Source organism: Vulpes lagopus, chromosome 1 (genome assembly GCF_018345385.1).
Source record: "Vulpes lagopus strain Blue_001 chromosome 1, ASM1834538v1, whole genome shotgun sequence".
Lineage (NCBI taxonomy): Eukaryota > Metazoa > Chordata > Mammalia > Carnivora > Canidae > Vulpes > Vulpes lagopus.
This window is the reverse complement of record NC_054824.1, coordinates 76829994-76845207: the sequence shown is the minus strand read 5'-3', so window position 1 is coordinate 76845207 and position 15214 is coordinate 76829994. Positions and strand designations below refer to the sequence as shown.

The following is a 15214-nucleotide window of genomic DNA, read 5'->3' as shown; positions in this document are numbered from 1 at the left end:
TGACTGAACATGGATAAATCTCAGATAATTTTGAATTAATGAGCATGTTGCAAAATGATACCTATATTATGACAAGTATATAAAATTTAAAATACAAAATAATACTGTATTTCCATGCAAAGTAAATAGCTAACAACATGAACGGGAAAGATGCACACCAACTTCAGAACAGGATTTAACTCTGGGAAGAGGAAAATAGTGGATAGGATTGTGAATGGATGAAAAATATATATATAAAATCTCTTATTTCTGTTTTTTAAAAGCTGAAGCAAATATGGACCAAAAAAAGTTTGCATTTATCATATCTAGGTGGTGGGTACCTGGTTGTTACTTTTTTTCCTTCTATTTTTCTCTATCTTAAAAATATCTCCTAGTAAAACCAGCCTCAGAATATGATTTTTTTTTCTGATCCATAAAGCAAGTTGAACATACTAGAACATCCAGGGAACTTGATTACCTACAATGCCCAGGGACACATTTGTCTTCCCAGTGTGTTAAAACCAGGTATTAGCTGTACGGGCAGCTTCGGTGCCTCAGGGCTATAGGGGAGTCATTAGTTCAGAGCCCTGGGGCAGAGGTAGAGATGCCTGGGTTCTGGTCCCAGCTTTATGACTAATTCATTTGTAACAATAGATTTCTCATATTTAAACCTTCATTGCCTTACCCATAAAATAAGACTGAGACTGTTTTCAGCATTGAAATTTTATGACTTAAATAAATTATATATAAACATATATTTGAAATGTTAAATAGACTATCAGCTTGATGCTCCTTTTACAACAGTCGTAGAGGCTAAAGGAATATATGGAATGAAAGCAGATGTAGAAATAAGATTAATATATGTGCAGTATTTGGGCACCTGGGTGACTAAGTCGATTAAGCATCTTCAGTTTGGATCATGATCCAGGGGACCTGGGATCCAGCCCCAGGTCAGGCTCCCTGGTCAGCAGGGAGTCTGCTTCTCCCCCTACCTCTGCCCCCACATCCCACCCACACCACTCATGCTCGCTCTCTCTCTCTCTCTCTCTCTCTCTCAAATAAATGAAATATTTTAAAATATGTGTGTGTGTGTGCAGTGGAGTCAGATCTGGACTTAAGTCTTGCCTGTCTGTCACTCACCAACTATGAGCCTTGGTTTCCCGAAACACTCTTGATTTTCTATTTCCTGTGACAAGAATCACAAATAAATAGCACCTACCTTAGCTTGGAAAGGTTGGATAGCAGTCTTATTGTTTCAGTTGTCACAAATCAGTCACTGAACTTCTAGGGCTGGAATGGCACTAAAATAAAATCTCTAAAGATGAGGTGAGCATAGCATGCCAATTATTCTTTGAAGCAGTAATAAGGAAAGTAGAAATTTTCTAAACGAAATGGTGCCACATTCTTCAAAATCATGCATTCAAAGTAATTTAGTAAATTTCTTTTTTTTTTTTTAAGATTTATTTATTTATTTGTGATAGACAGAGAGAGAGAGACAGGCAGAGGGAGAAGCAGGCTCCATGCAGGGAGCCCGACGTGGGACTCGATCCCGGGTCTCCAGGATCACGCCCTGGGCTGAAGGCAGCGCTAAACCGCTGAGCCACCCAGGGATCCCTAATTTAGCAAATTTCTTAAGAAAAAAAGATCACAACTATGTGAGGTGATGAGTGTTACACTATTGCGGTGATCATTTCACAGTATATACAAATATCAAATCGTTGTGTCCTACACCTTGAACTAGTACAGTGTCATGCGCCAGTTACGTCAAAGCTGGAAAATAAAAGCGAAAACGGGCAAAACCCAACAGAGTGATTTAGAAATGGTCCCGTCTCAATTCAGGACCCTCACTAGATGAATTATAGATTGCTTCCAACGCTTGAATCCTCTTTTATGTGGACTGCGATCAAATGGCCCTCATTGTTTACACAGAATAAACCTGAGACAGCAAAAGTGAGAACATGCTTGATTTTTAATTTGTACGTTGTCATTCGTATTCTTGCCGTTCATTTGGACAGAATGCACCAAAGCGGGGCCCCGTGACGGCAGGGAAGGACAGTCAGTCCAGATTTGCATCTGTGAATCTCGACGTCAGGCTCTGTTTTGTGATGGAGCAGAGAGCGTGGACGGTCACCTGCCCGGCCTACTAACGAGCACCCAGTTAATGTGGTTGTCCTCTAGTGCTGCCAACACAGTATGTGCTGATTCAGATTTGAAGGCTTGGTCTCGTAGAGCCATGTGGTGTCACAGGGGTCTGGTGAGTGAAAAGCTTTCCAGGTTTATCAGCAGAAAGATAACAGAAAGGCCCTGGTTCTACAACCAGTGCTGGAGAGATGTTTATCACCCAGGCTTCTGAGAACAGGAGTCTGACCCATACCAAACACTTTAGAAATAATGTCAACATACCCAGGACCACAGCCAGCAAGGAATTCCCTGAGATAAGATTACAGTTTTTGTCCTTAAAGGGACGCCAACCATGTCAGTGGATCCCCGAATATTCCCTGAGCAGAGCAACCCTGTAAATTATCCTTCATACCAGGGGCCTGTAGGACCTCCATTTCTGGGCTTCTAGATGCAAACATTCAGGTGTCGTTTTCCAAAGTGCACACAGAACTTTAGCAACATCTGAGAAAGTCCCCGCAGGGCCAACTGCCTGAGTTTGGGACCCCTCAAGATCCGTCAGTTGTAGAAGCTGGAGACAGCTCTCTGTTGGCAAAAGTATTCATCCGCCTTCTTTTGGGATTTTGTTTCTTCTCCGTTGGCTCTGTCTAGGCCAGAGGGCCTCTAGAAAGCCAGGTTAGCCCTCAAGGCTAGGTCTAGGAAGAAGTCATTATGGGAAAAGGTGATTCAGTCTTTGAGAGGAGGAGGTGTGAAAAACCACTGCGGTCATTTATTTCAAGACCTAGTCATGTGTTTGATTTAAATATCAGTATGCAAACGGGCACGGGGTTGGTGGGGGAGTATTTGGGGGGGGTGGTGGACCCATGAGGGGTCTGCAGTGCTGGTCAGGGATTCTCCTAAGACCATTTTGGTATCGAGAAGCAGCAGACGGAGAGAGAACTCACCTCTGATTTGTCATCTAGACACTCCTTGCTTTGGAATGCCTCACATTTGCTCCTCTCTAGCCCCGTGGGCTGCCCTAGTGCGGCCTTCTGGATCCTGACCCCTCCTTCTCAGGGCTATGCTGTCTATAGTCACCAGATTAATTAAAAGAAACCCTTTTCATTGTGTCATTTCCCAGGATAGTCTCACAACAGAGGTCACACACTCCTCGTTTATTATTAAATGTCCTTACTAATCTTTCCATCCAGTTTCCCTCTTGGATCTCCTCGGGGGCTGTGTTCATTATTTTTCAGTGTGGGTGCCATGGTTCCCTCTATCTCCCCCTTTTGAAATCTCTTCTCCCCTTCTCTCCTCCGACACAGCTCTTTCATGAAACCCTTTCGGACCGGTCCCTCCTACACTGATCTGACCTTCCTCTGAACTCTGCTAGCTTATCACCTAGAGTCCATACCAGCCCGGTGGCAACCAGTCACATTCCGCTACGTGAATTTGTCTTTACGTTGCACGCTCTGTCTTGCTCCTTCGCTCTTCTCTTTCTTTGCATGTATGCGGGGCGGGGGACTAGATTTGGGGTCTTTGAAAATAAAACCTAGGTTTTATATGTCATTAAAATATACTACCTAATAGGTGTTCCATGACAGTGTTATTAGTTGGTGATTCTTGCTCAGGATCTTGATTTTTTTTTTTTTTTTTTTTTTTGGTCCTTGAAGGTAGGAGGCTTTGTCTTCTGTTCCTTCCTATATCCATAGCCCCCAGAGCAGTGCCTTGCATGTTAAAAATTGAGTGAGGATCGGCTGTTGACCTCTAGGGAGGGCTGCCTTGACCAGGGTCTGCAGCCGGCCTTGACGTTTTGCCTTGTGTCCCAGCTTCCTGAGGATGGACTGGGCCCGCTCCCAGCCGGCCACCCCCCCATGCACCCCCTACTGCCTCTGACGTGGCTGTGTCTGTCTCTTCTTTCTTCTCAGATGCATACTCTCATTCCTCAAGTGAAAACGGAGGCAAGTCTGAGTCGGTGGCCAACCTGCAGTCTCAGCCCTCCCTGAACTCCATCCACAGCTCTCCCGGCCCCAAGCGTTCCACCAACACCCTCAAGAAGTGGCTGACCAGTCCTGTGCGCCGGCTCAACAGCGGGAAGGCAGATGGAAACATCAAGAAGCAGAAGAAAGTGCGAGATGGCCGGAAGAGCTTCGACCTGGGATCTCCGAAACCTGGGGATGAGACGACCCCTCAGGGAGACAGTGCAGATGAGGTACTTATACATGGCCCCGGAGCCTCCATCAGGAGGGGGCTTCTGGCCTACATCCTTCCTGGAGTTTTGTGAGGTGTCCTTCCACAGGGACATCCTTCCACGGGGTCTGTAAACCAGCCAGTCTCTAGTCCCCAGTAGTTTGCGTTCTTGAGCACCAGCGATCTGAGCGTTCATACCAACAAGACCTTGCTAGTCTGCTGTGTGATCAATTCAGAGACTCACCAGCACCTAGAATTTCTGGTAGATAAACAACATTTTGCCAGATTTGGAGATAGGGGAACATTTTGGTCACCTAATCCCCCGCCTCTAACTAAGGACTCCATTGAAACCTGCTAATTGAGAATAAGAATAAAAGGATGTGGACCATCTCTCTTGGAAGGAGAAGGCTATGCTGGGCGAGTATAACTGTTTTCAAGTATCTAGACCAGTGCCACCTATGAAAGGGAAGAGACCGCTCCAGGTTGCTCCAGCGGGGAGAATTATATGACCAACAGGTGAAGGCTCGCAGGTTGCAGCTCAAAGAGGGATTTTAAGGGAGGTCAACCAGTGATGAAGTGAGCTGCCACGAAAGGGAATAGATAGTCATGCTGGAAGGGGTCGGGACAGATGACCTCACGGAGCAGGCAGAGAAATCCCTGTATTAGCTGAGAGGTCAGACTGGGTGACCTCTGAAGACCCATTCAAAGCTGAGATCCTGCAACTATCCTGCGGTGGATGTGGTTTAGTTGAGGGATGAGAGCTGGGGTTTGTTGTTGTTGTTGTTGTTGTTGTTGTTGTTTTTCTGACCAACTAACCTGTTCTAATCGTCGATGTGGCTAAGAGGTGCTTCCTGCTATGTAACCAGACTCTCTTTGTAATTTTATGCCACCTGCCATTTCTCCCTCTGAGAATGGCGGTAGAGCCTGGTGCTATTCAGGCTGTGGTTTTAATAGTCCTCCAAAAGCTTAAAAAGTCAGGCTCTCTCTGACCACTCTCAGCTTTTCTTTTCCTGACTAATTAGTGAGGGAGATGTCTCTCATGTGTGTCCGTGTGTGTGTGTGTGTGTGTGTGTGTGTGTGTGTGGAGGTATGTTTTCCCCCATTTGAACCTCGGTGTCCTTTGAGATAAGAAGGTGCCCCCATTCCACAGAGGAGGACAGTGAGGCTGAAAAACATAAGGATGTGTTAAGGAAAGACGGTATCTTATATGTTGCTTTTTAGAAAATTCTGAGTCCTGAACCATTGGTATCTTTAACTCTGTGAAACCTGGGACTGTATGACTAATGCTGCTCTTTTGTTCTAGAAGAACAAGAAAGGTTGGGGCGAAGATGAGCCAGATGAAGAGTCACACACACCCCTCCCTCCTCCCATGAAGATCTTTGACAATGACCCTACACAGGACGAGATGGTAGGGCTTCTCTACTTTCTCACTTGAAGGAACCATGTGTAATACATGTGATTTTGTATTGTGTGTGGGGCGGGGGTAGTAATACTCTCTCTTTTGTTATTTCTCTGAATCGATGGTGATAGGGACCCCACCTATATGTGGTAGGTGTCCCCTCCCCGGCCCTGGACGTCTGACTTCATTCTGGGCCGCGTAGGGGGTGTGTGCAGAGGTCCCAGAGTGGGAACCCACCTGGCGTCTCGTGCCCCTGATGAAGGGTAATGGCTCTGTCTTTGGAAGCTGCAGGCCCTGAAGGGAACGGTTTGTCTCAAAAGGAGTCTGAGGCCATTCCAGGCCATAATCACTTCATTGCACCTGACTTCTGAACCATAGATGTTTTAGTTGATCATTTTCCCTAGACTCAATTCCAAAACCCCTATAACGAACAAAAGCTTCGGTCAAGCCCAAATTCTGCAAGCACCACGTGAGGGATGGAGACGCCGCCAAGGGGGAGGGGTTGCTGACAGAGGTGGGAAAACCTGCATGCAGGTTGCCACGTGCCTGGCTTTACAAAATCCCTGCAAGCCTTCACACCACCACCAACAGGGATCCGGTTCCAAAAGTCCTGTTTGCAGAGGCTGCAGCGTTTCGTGGTCATAGGCCCGTTCTTGTTTTCATTCCCTCTACTCTGTATTTGGGTCCTGAACCCACGGACGGTAGCTGGGGTCTTCCTGGGGCCGCACTATAGGGAAAGATCCTGGGACGGTGACAGAGATGCCCCCCTCTGTGACTCAGCCCCTCCTAAAGTGATGCTGCTGGCCCCGGCTCTTACCCGTTGGAAGGAAGAGTAGAGGGAAGCATGGTGCGATGCCCATCCTACATTCCAGGGGCAGAAATGCCCATGCCTCACACCGAGGTCAGCATGGGAGCCACCCCACTGTGTCCCCAGAGGCCTGTCCTTGTAAACTGTCCTACAAACAGTGAGAGCGTGTGCGGGGTAGGCCGCTCGAGTCACCGTATCAGCCTTCCCACGCGGCCCTCTGCACGAGGTGCCAGCTTGCATGAGATAAGGAAAGGTCACGAACCCTCCCCCTCTAATCCCTCAAACACAGCTTGTTTGGGGGAAAAGGATGTTATGTTGTTTCTGGATAATCTTTAACTGAAAAAGCGGACTTAACCCCAGATGTTTGTGTAGCCTTTTTGTTAGCCAGAAAGAGGGCAGATGGTAACAGTGCCTTTCTAGACACACTAACCCTCCGCAGCCCTGCCCGTGTGATTACTGTCCATTTGTTTTCCTGAAACATTTGGTGAGCCCCAGAACTTTTAGCAAATGGAGTTGAACTTATTAGGGTAATTTTTACATTGTCTACCAGGAATTTTTAAGTCTTACCTATTGTAACGTCACACGATCACCTTGGTTCTCCATGTTCCCTTCTAATATTTGTTCAGATGCGTGTGTGTCTTATTTTTAAAATTTTAATATGCACCTGATATGTTCGATGTTTTATTCAGCATTTTCTAAAACTCTTACTAATGTTACCTTCATAACTATAATTTTAATAGCTGGGGAGTATTTCACTTATCTGATATACCATAATTTGCTTGACCGGCCTGTTTGGGGATATACTGGGTTGCTTCCAGTTTTGGCGACGCTAGCTGACACTGCTACAGATCACTCTGTACATACAGCATTGGTTCTTTTGACTTCTGTCCTTGGAATGAGTTCCCAGGGGTAGGATTACTAAATCAAAAAGTTGATAGCTTTGGATTTCCAAACAGACTTAAGCTCCTTTCCTGCATTCCCAGAAGAGAAAAAAAGACTGTTGTTATATCTAATTACATTTGACTTTTTTTTTATAACCCCATGTCAGAAACAAAGACCTAGAGTGACTCTTAAATTAGACAAGTAGCTTCCTTTTTAAAAAAAAAAAAAAAAATTTTACTTATTTATTAGAGACACAGAGAGAGAGAGAGAGAGAGAGAGAGAGACAGGCAGAGGGAGAAGCAGGCTCCATGCAGGGAGCCCGACGTGGGACACGATCCCGGGTCTCCAGGATCAGGCCCTGGGCTGAAGGCGGCGCTAAACCACTGAACCACTGGGGCTTCCCGTAGCTTCCTTTTTGAAACCCTTCCCCCTAACTGACAGGACACACTTGAAGCCAGAGCATGGACAGGACATTCAGCTTTTTATCCCTGTTGTGATCTATGTCAAAGATGGAAGAAGTATGTGTCCTGGGCCCTGGGAACACAGCTGCCCTCTGCTTTGCTGTGCCCTACATGCATGCAGGGTGAACCATTCCGCCCCACCCCCACCACCCAATTTCTTCTCAAATAAGAAAAGGAAGATAAAAACCACCATCCCAGGAAGCCCTGGTGGCTCAGTGTTTTAGCGCCTGCCTTCAGCCCAGGGTGTGATCCTGGAGACCCGGGATCGAGTCCCGCATTGGGCTCCCTACGTGGAGCCTGCTTCTCCCTCTGCCTGTGTCTCTGCCTCTCTCTCTCTCTCTCTCTCTCTCTCTCTCTCTCTCTCTCTCTCTATTTCTCTCATGAATAAATAAATAAAATCTTAAAAAAAAAAAAATCCCTCCATGAGCGGGATTCCCCAAACCGTCAACCAAACAGCCGCGTGGACCAGTCAGTCCCTGTTGCTGGTACAGGCTGGATGGGGACAGCCCCTTGGCTTGAGCCTCTTTTCACTGTGAATGGGATAGTCCCTGGTGACTCCAGTGTGAGATACACGAGTCCTTGCTAAAACCACTTACTACATCCAGGTGTTCCAGTTCAGGGGCCTTGCCACAAGCAGCTATGTTGGTGGAGGTTTGTGTGTGCACGCGTGTGCATGTGTGTGCACACAGTGAGTGGGCAGGGGTTTCTAGCTTCCTGGTCTTTCAGTGCTCTGCCCTGAATTTTACTTGATACGCACTGAAGATCTAGACTTAAAATTTGTATTTAAGTAAAGCAAAGACAATTTCTGTCCTCTGGGCATGTTTGAGGCCAGGTTTATGGACTCCTTTCGTACCCTGGAACAGCAGTGGGCAGCCCTTACCTATGGGCCTCCCAGGAGCTCCGCAAACCCTGCCCTCAGCTCCTCTGGAGGCCTGCCTAGGGAGAGCCCGGTCCCATCCCCGCTTCGCCGCTGGCCAGGATTCCTGACAAGGGGTCAGGCAGGCCTGTCCCGCACCCACACCACCTCCTATCTCCCTCTGTGATCTCCTGCCTCTGAACTAAAGCTTTGCTCCCTTTGCCTGCCTTGAGCTGTGGACTTGCTGTTTTCTTCCTAATTGCTATTCCTCATTCCTTGCTAATCTGCTTTTCCTTTGCTGCTCAATGTCTTGCAGTCCTCCTCTTTGCTAGCAGCCCGGCAGGCTTCCACTGAAGTACCTTCTGCTGCAGACCTTGTCAGTGCAATAGAACAATTGGTCAAAAGCAAGCTGGTAAGTGGGGGTCCTGGAGGCAGTTCTGTGTGTGTCTCACCCCCATGTGGCTCCCGGGGCCTGGCGTCGGTCTGCCAAGGCCTCCTGTGTACCTATCCCCATTCCTCCTATAGGATTCTTTCTAGCTAATGATGGTTTCCAAATACCTGTGCTTCAAAGTGTTTGGCCTTTTTTTTTTTTTTTTTTTTTTTGAATGGGCGTCTGCAATGAATAGGCCCTTTTGGGACTGTGGCATTGATGAAAGGAAAAAAGTATCCAAGACAAGATAGCCTCTCTGTGAGCCCAGCCCGCTGGCCCACAGGGACACAGCAGCATTTGGTCAGTGACTGGTCAGCCCTGAATCTAACTTGGCCACTGAGACCCAGAACATGGATTGGGTCTTTGAAAACACCAGGTAATTTTATTCGGGGACCCCAGACAGTTTTCTAGCTTGCAAACTGGCCGAGCTTGTGACAGTCTCAGGGGCCAGTCAGACCGCTGCAGAGAAGGGTTATGGGTCTGGCTGCTCGAGGGTTTTGGCGCTGTGCTGGTGAAAGAGCTCGTTTTTGGTTAGTGCTGTTCCTCTAGCCCATGTTTTCACGTTGCCGCGTATCCCCATGATGACAATTGGGAGCTTTCTCCTTGCCCTGCACCCTCATCCAGGTCGCTGGTTTGGTTTCTCCTGCGACTCTCATTAGGATAAATGCCTGTGCTCCTGCTAGACTTCTGTTGGGCAGCCCTGTAATCAGCACCATTTAAACCCTTCTCCCACTCCACCCCACCCCACTCCTTGGCCCAGGAGTGAGAGGAAGATGCTGGATGCTGTGCAGGAAAGGCTGCCTGATAGCAATTCTGATGACAGTGACTCCCTCCCCAAATCTCCCACCTTAGAGAGCGGCCAGGAAATTTAACACAGAATTTTCTCCTTCTCCTTCTAAGTTTTCCTTCCTACGTTAGAAAGGACATCTCAGCTGATGTTTTAGTAACTGCGTCTAACTCTTGAGGGTGGTCCACTTTCCTGTCACCCCCCTGCCTCGCTGGTGGGAGTCGAGTGCTCTCTTGGGCACCGTCCTTGGCTTTTCAAAGCTTGTCTCTCTGACCACTTCCCACTTGCTTCCCCTTTTCTCTCCACACGGACCCACACCCCCTCCTCGTTCTCCAGATACGGCTTAACAATATTGTTCCTTACAAATCATATCATCCGTTGTCTTTTCCTTCACATTTTCCCTTTCAGCACCTGAGCCCTGACCTCAGGCCTGGACTATTGCAGTAGTTCCCCTGCCCCGGTCTGCCTCCCTCCTGGGCCTCGTCTCCTGGTGGGTCCTCCACAAGCACCTCCAATGCCTCCCTCCTCGGTGAAAGCGCACACGGCCTCCTCCCTCTTGCCTATGTGGTCATCTCCAGGGTGGGGGTGCCTTTGGGTACACAAGACACTTTATTGAGGTACAGGAAAACAGTTGTTGAATCTCCTCATCTCATTTAAAAACGATTCAGGTATATTTTTTTATGTGCATAATGATAATGCAGTAACACAGAGATGTGATTTATACATAAGTTCCATGTGTTGGCAATGCATGACCAAAATTGTGTTTACTGATAGAGGTAGATGATCAAACTTTGGAAATCACCAGCCCACGGATAAAATTCACATGTATCCAATATTCTCGTGTTTTTTAGCCAGCCTACGACGACGTTTTTCTTCTGGTAGATGAACAATGCTCCAACCAAATGGTGTTCCTCATGCACTTGGCTTTCCTCCCTCCAAGTTTCTATTCATACCGCCCTACTTCTCTGGAATGTTCCCCCTCGTATTTTTGCTTATCTGAAGCATAACAGTCCTTCAGGACCCTGCTGGAATCTCATCTGCCCAGAAGGGCTTCCCCGACCAGCCCAGGCAGCCCCATGGCAGTTACTGTGTAAGCCGTCCACTGCCAGGGACAGGTCTTAGAGGGTTCTGTTGGGTTATTTGTTAAAGCACCTTGATCTTTTCATTGTCTTAATCTTTGCAGCCTCCCTACCCGGCAAGATGATTGGTCATTTAGAACATTATTTTCCCCTCCTCCATGAGTATATAGGAGGCTTTTGCACACACATCAGTAGACACTTGTTTCCAAAAGGCTGTATTTTTCTATATTTTGGATTACTTTTATCCTGTTGTGACTGCTCACCTTAGCACTGCTGGGAGTCCCTGCAGGCCTCTGGTTGTGTAATCGGTGTATCTGGTGTTAAACAGGTAAGTGCCGCTATTGAGAAGTCCATGAGAGCAGGTTTCCCAGAAGAGAGGAAGTGTGGGGTGGCGGTGGAGCAGATCAGCCCTGTAATAGGCTCTCGACAAACATCTATCAGATGAGTGGTTTCTCTGTGGTACGTTCCCACAATGAGAACTTTAATTTCTTCTTCCACCAATAACTCCTTCTTGAGGACCTGCGATGAACCCAGAATTATAGAGATTTCTTTGGCCAAACAAGTAAAACCAAGCCCATACCATGGAGAGGAATGAGGGAGCATTTGGTTTGGTTTCTCAGAATCTTCTCACCAAAATTTGATCATTTGTCCCTCCCTTTATTTTTTCCTCCTTCGCGTCCCAGGACATACCCACTGTGGGATAGCAATGAAGCAACAGTAAGTGGTTGTTTCCCGGGCGTGTTTGAGAATCCCGAGCTGCATTTTTACCTCTGAGACGTGTATTCCTCTTCATTAGCTCTGTGGCTTAGAAAAGGGAAGACCTAGAACCTACGAAAGTCCCAGAGTTTTTGACTAACGTACCACAGTGTGACAGCTGCCAAAATAGCCACTGTGATCATAGGCCAGGTCAAGGAAAGTACAATGTACAGTCAAGGAGAATAATAGCCCCATTGTCCTCAAAGGTCTTCAGCCCATACCTGCCATGAGCGGTGTGTGAGTCATGCATCAGGTTCTGAATGCAGCGTTCTGCAGTGGTCTTGAACTCCATGGAAGGGCCCCAGAGGATTCCATGTGGTCCCTATCATTTGAAGGAAAGTTAAAGATACTGCGTTAAATTTGGGGAGAAGTTAGGAGAGAGAAGGCTCAGGAGAGCCGTTCCGGATTAATTGAGGACTGCCATGGGAAAGAAGGGGTCGTCTCACTCTTCGCTGCTCCGGAGGGTGGAACCTAGACCGGGGGTTGGAGTTATCTTACTTAGTTCTGTATAAGATGAGCTAATAAGTTTCTTTCCAATTTGCAGAGTCTGGAAATTTCATAGGAGCATCTAGCACACTTGGATTTTTATATCTAGGGCTTGGATTCTTTCTTTTTCGGTTGCTCCAGAGATAGCACCAAATTCTGCTCCACCCGAAAGCCTTGAGACCCTTTGTGTTTCGGAGTCCCAGAGCCGCCCTTGTTGCTTGATGGCCACATGGTCATGACTGTGCCAAGGCTTCTGCCCCAGGGTTGCTGGTAGGAAACAAGGGTAGGGGTTCTCCAGCTCACCTACAGTACAGACAAACCCTTGAAGCTCCCCCAGAACCCCTTTGGCAAGTCCCTCTGGACATCAGAGGACACTTCTGAGTTTTCATCTACCAGACTTGGTCTTTAATCACTGCTTTTATTTACCAAGAGAAGGTGCCCACCCACCTCCCCACAAATAGATCTCACACATGTTTTCCACGTTTTGTGTTAAGATATTGTCTCTAACTCCAAGCCCGGAGTAAGAACTCTTCCTGCTTTCCCTGTATTGTTTTCCTTTTTATTTATTTAAGTAACTCTACCCCCAACATGGGGCTCAAACCAATGACCCCCAAGATCAAGAGTCAAGTGCTCTACCAACTGAGCCCCCCCTGTGTGATTTTTAATAAACCTTCTCCTAGACCTGAGGATAGGTGGTGGCAGTGGTGGGGGTGTAAGGAATCAGAGACCTGGATTGTAATTTCTGCCTCTGCTCCTTATTGTGTAGCCACAGGCAAGGTACCTAGTCTCCTTGGGCCTCTCTTTTATCTCCTTTATCAGCAGTGAGGATTCCTTCCAGCAGAATCTTATCTTAAAAGAGATACCACGATGATTGAGTAGGTGTGAATGTGCTTTGTAGGGTGATAAGCAAGCATCCTACAAATGTTAGCTCTTAGCCACCTCGTCTGTGTTGTGAATGTCAGAAGGGAGCAGTGCCGTCCCTGTCCTCCATTACCACGTCCTGGGCCATGAGGACACAGTATTTGTCAGCCAATAGATTAGTGGTTGGGTGAACAGGGCAGGGCAATAGCTCAACAACCTATATGATTTGGTTTTATTCCTCAAGTTTGAGGAACAAGAACTTCCGGGCCATGTGAAAAATCTCATGTGTTTCTAAACAGCCACAGCATTTCACAGCCGGCCTGACGTGAAAGATGAAGCCTCTAGAAAGAACACTTCCTCTCTAGAAAGAGCCCTTGTCCTCATGTAGGATGTCACAGTAGTTCACTGGGCTTCAGATGGTACCAATGGCCCCTTGACTGATAATCCTTTGCCTTTGGGGTAGGGGCTGGCCGGGATTGAGGTCTTCTTCAGTCTACCTGGTAGCCTGGCATCCTAAAATGTGTCTACCTGCTTCCTGCCCCCTGGTTCTCCTGCTTTGATAGCATTCACCTCCCTGGGCCAGCCCTGTGGGGCACCAAACATGGCTAGGGCCAAGCTGCAGCTGTGTGTATGTGTGCTTTGCCCTCCTCGAGGTGAGTCGGCCTGCTTCATCAGTGACAAGGGAAGAGGGAAGGAAAGAGACCAGAGGGAAGAAAATAATGGCTGCATCACACCCATAGTGGAGGTGTGTGTTTTGTGGCACTGGGTGCCTCTGGCCTCCCTCTATGGAAAAGGTTCCTGAGCTTGTTGAAAGCTTCGATTCTCACCAAAAAAAAATAATAATAATAATAAGAGAACGTCACAAACCTGAAATGTATTTGCCTAAACATGGCATTTCCTTCTATACAGTTCTCTTCCCCATCCACACCCTTAATTTGCCTGGAAATAAGTACAATCTAATTTTGTCCAGAGAATAGTATATACATTTTTAAAACAGGGTTGGGCAGCTAAGAGGTTGGTGTGGTGTGTGATGCTGGAGCATCACAGCCCTTACCTGTTGTTTTATCAGATGAGTTTTGCCCTCTCCCCAAGAGCCCCATGGTACATTCCGTAGATTCTTGGACTTCTACTATGTGCCAGCTCTGATCCAGCATGGAACCTTCCTTAATGAGGCTCAGTCTAGAGTCAGTGCTCAAAATGCTCTCCTGTCTGGACTGTTGCAACATCTCCTTCCTCAGATGTGCAGTCTGACATCTCTCTACATGACTACCGGATGGATTTTCTTTTCTTCTTTTTAAAAAAATTTTTAATAGTTCTTTTTTCATTATTAATAAAAGCAATATATGCTCATTCAGGAAAAAATGGAATGATGACAAGGTTATAAACACAAATTATATCACTGGTAATACCATCCTCTAGACATATTCGGTGCTAAAATATTGATCTGTTTTCTCCTAGACCCTCCTAAAAATAATGTGATAAATTAGAGAGTATAGAAAAGTCCTTTTTTCCTTTACCGTCATGTCAGAGACATTTTCCCAAGTCATGGAAAACCCTAAGGAACGTTAAGACTGATCTTCCTAAAACTTCAATCCAATCATGTTACCTTTCCTCATTGGTGTCAGAAAGTAAAGTCTACTTGTTAACGCTCCACACAAGGCTCCCTGTCGTGTGTCCCTGCATACTTGAGGGCTGTCTTACTCTTCCCCCCTCTTCCTTCCCCAGCACTCACTCACCCCAATGCACATAACACACAGGCACTTGCCAGCAACCCCCACCCCTCTCCACTCCCACACTCTCTATTCCACCTGTATCAGCTGCTTTCAGCTTTCCATGCTGCCCTCGCTTGGTAGGTTCAAGCTTGACCCCCTACTCAGGGTGCTGCTCCTGCCCGGAATGCTCTCCCACCACTGTATCCAGTAAAATCCCTATTTCTCAATACTCTGTTCAGGCATTGCCTCTTGCTTTCCCTCCCCTCTCCACCCTCCCTCCCCTACCTCGCCGCCCAAGACAGCAGCCTACTCCCATTTTCATCCTCCTAGGTATATCTTTGGTCTGAGCAGCACACGTGATAATTTAGGTTATGCAAAGCAGGAAGCCAAATCATGTTCATCTTCATTTCTGCAGTGCTTGGTGAATATTT

General features: G+C 47.1%; 1 protein-coding gene across 23 annotated transcripts in view; it reads left to right on the top strand.

The window, feature by feature from the left end:
* KALRN (kalirin RhoGEF kinase) overlaps positions 1–15214 on the top strand; it is a 661253-nt gene that overhangs the window by 578859 nt on the left and 67180 nt on the right. For 14 of the 23 annotated variants that reach the window (XM_041763076.1, XM_041763066.1, XM_041763054.1 and 11 more), the window contains 3 exons: positions 4005–4288; positions 5570–5674; positions 8989–9084. In XM_041763076.1, the coding sequence (XP_041619010.1) occupies positions 4005–4288; positions 5570–5674; positions 8989–9084 (485 nt within the window). The remainder of the gene's footprint in view (positions 1–4004; positions 4289–5569; positions 5675–8988; positions 9085–15214) is intronic. The other 9 variants (XM_041763035.1, XM_041763020.1, XM_041763211.1 and 6 more) reach the window with 3 other exon arrangements.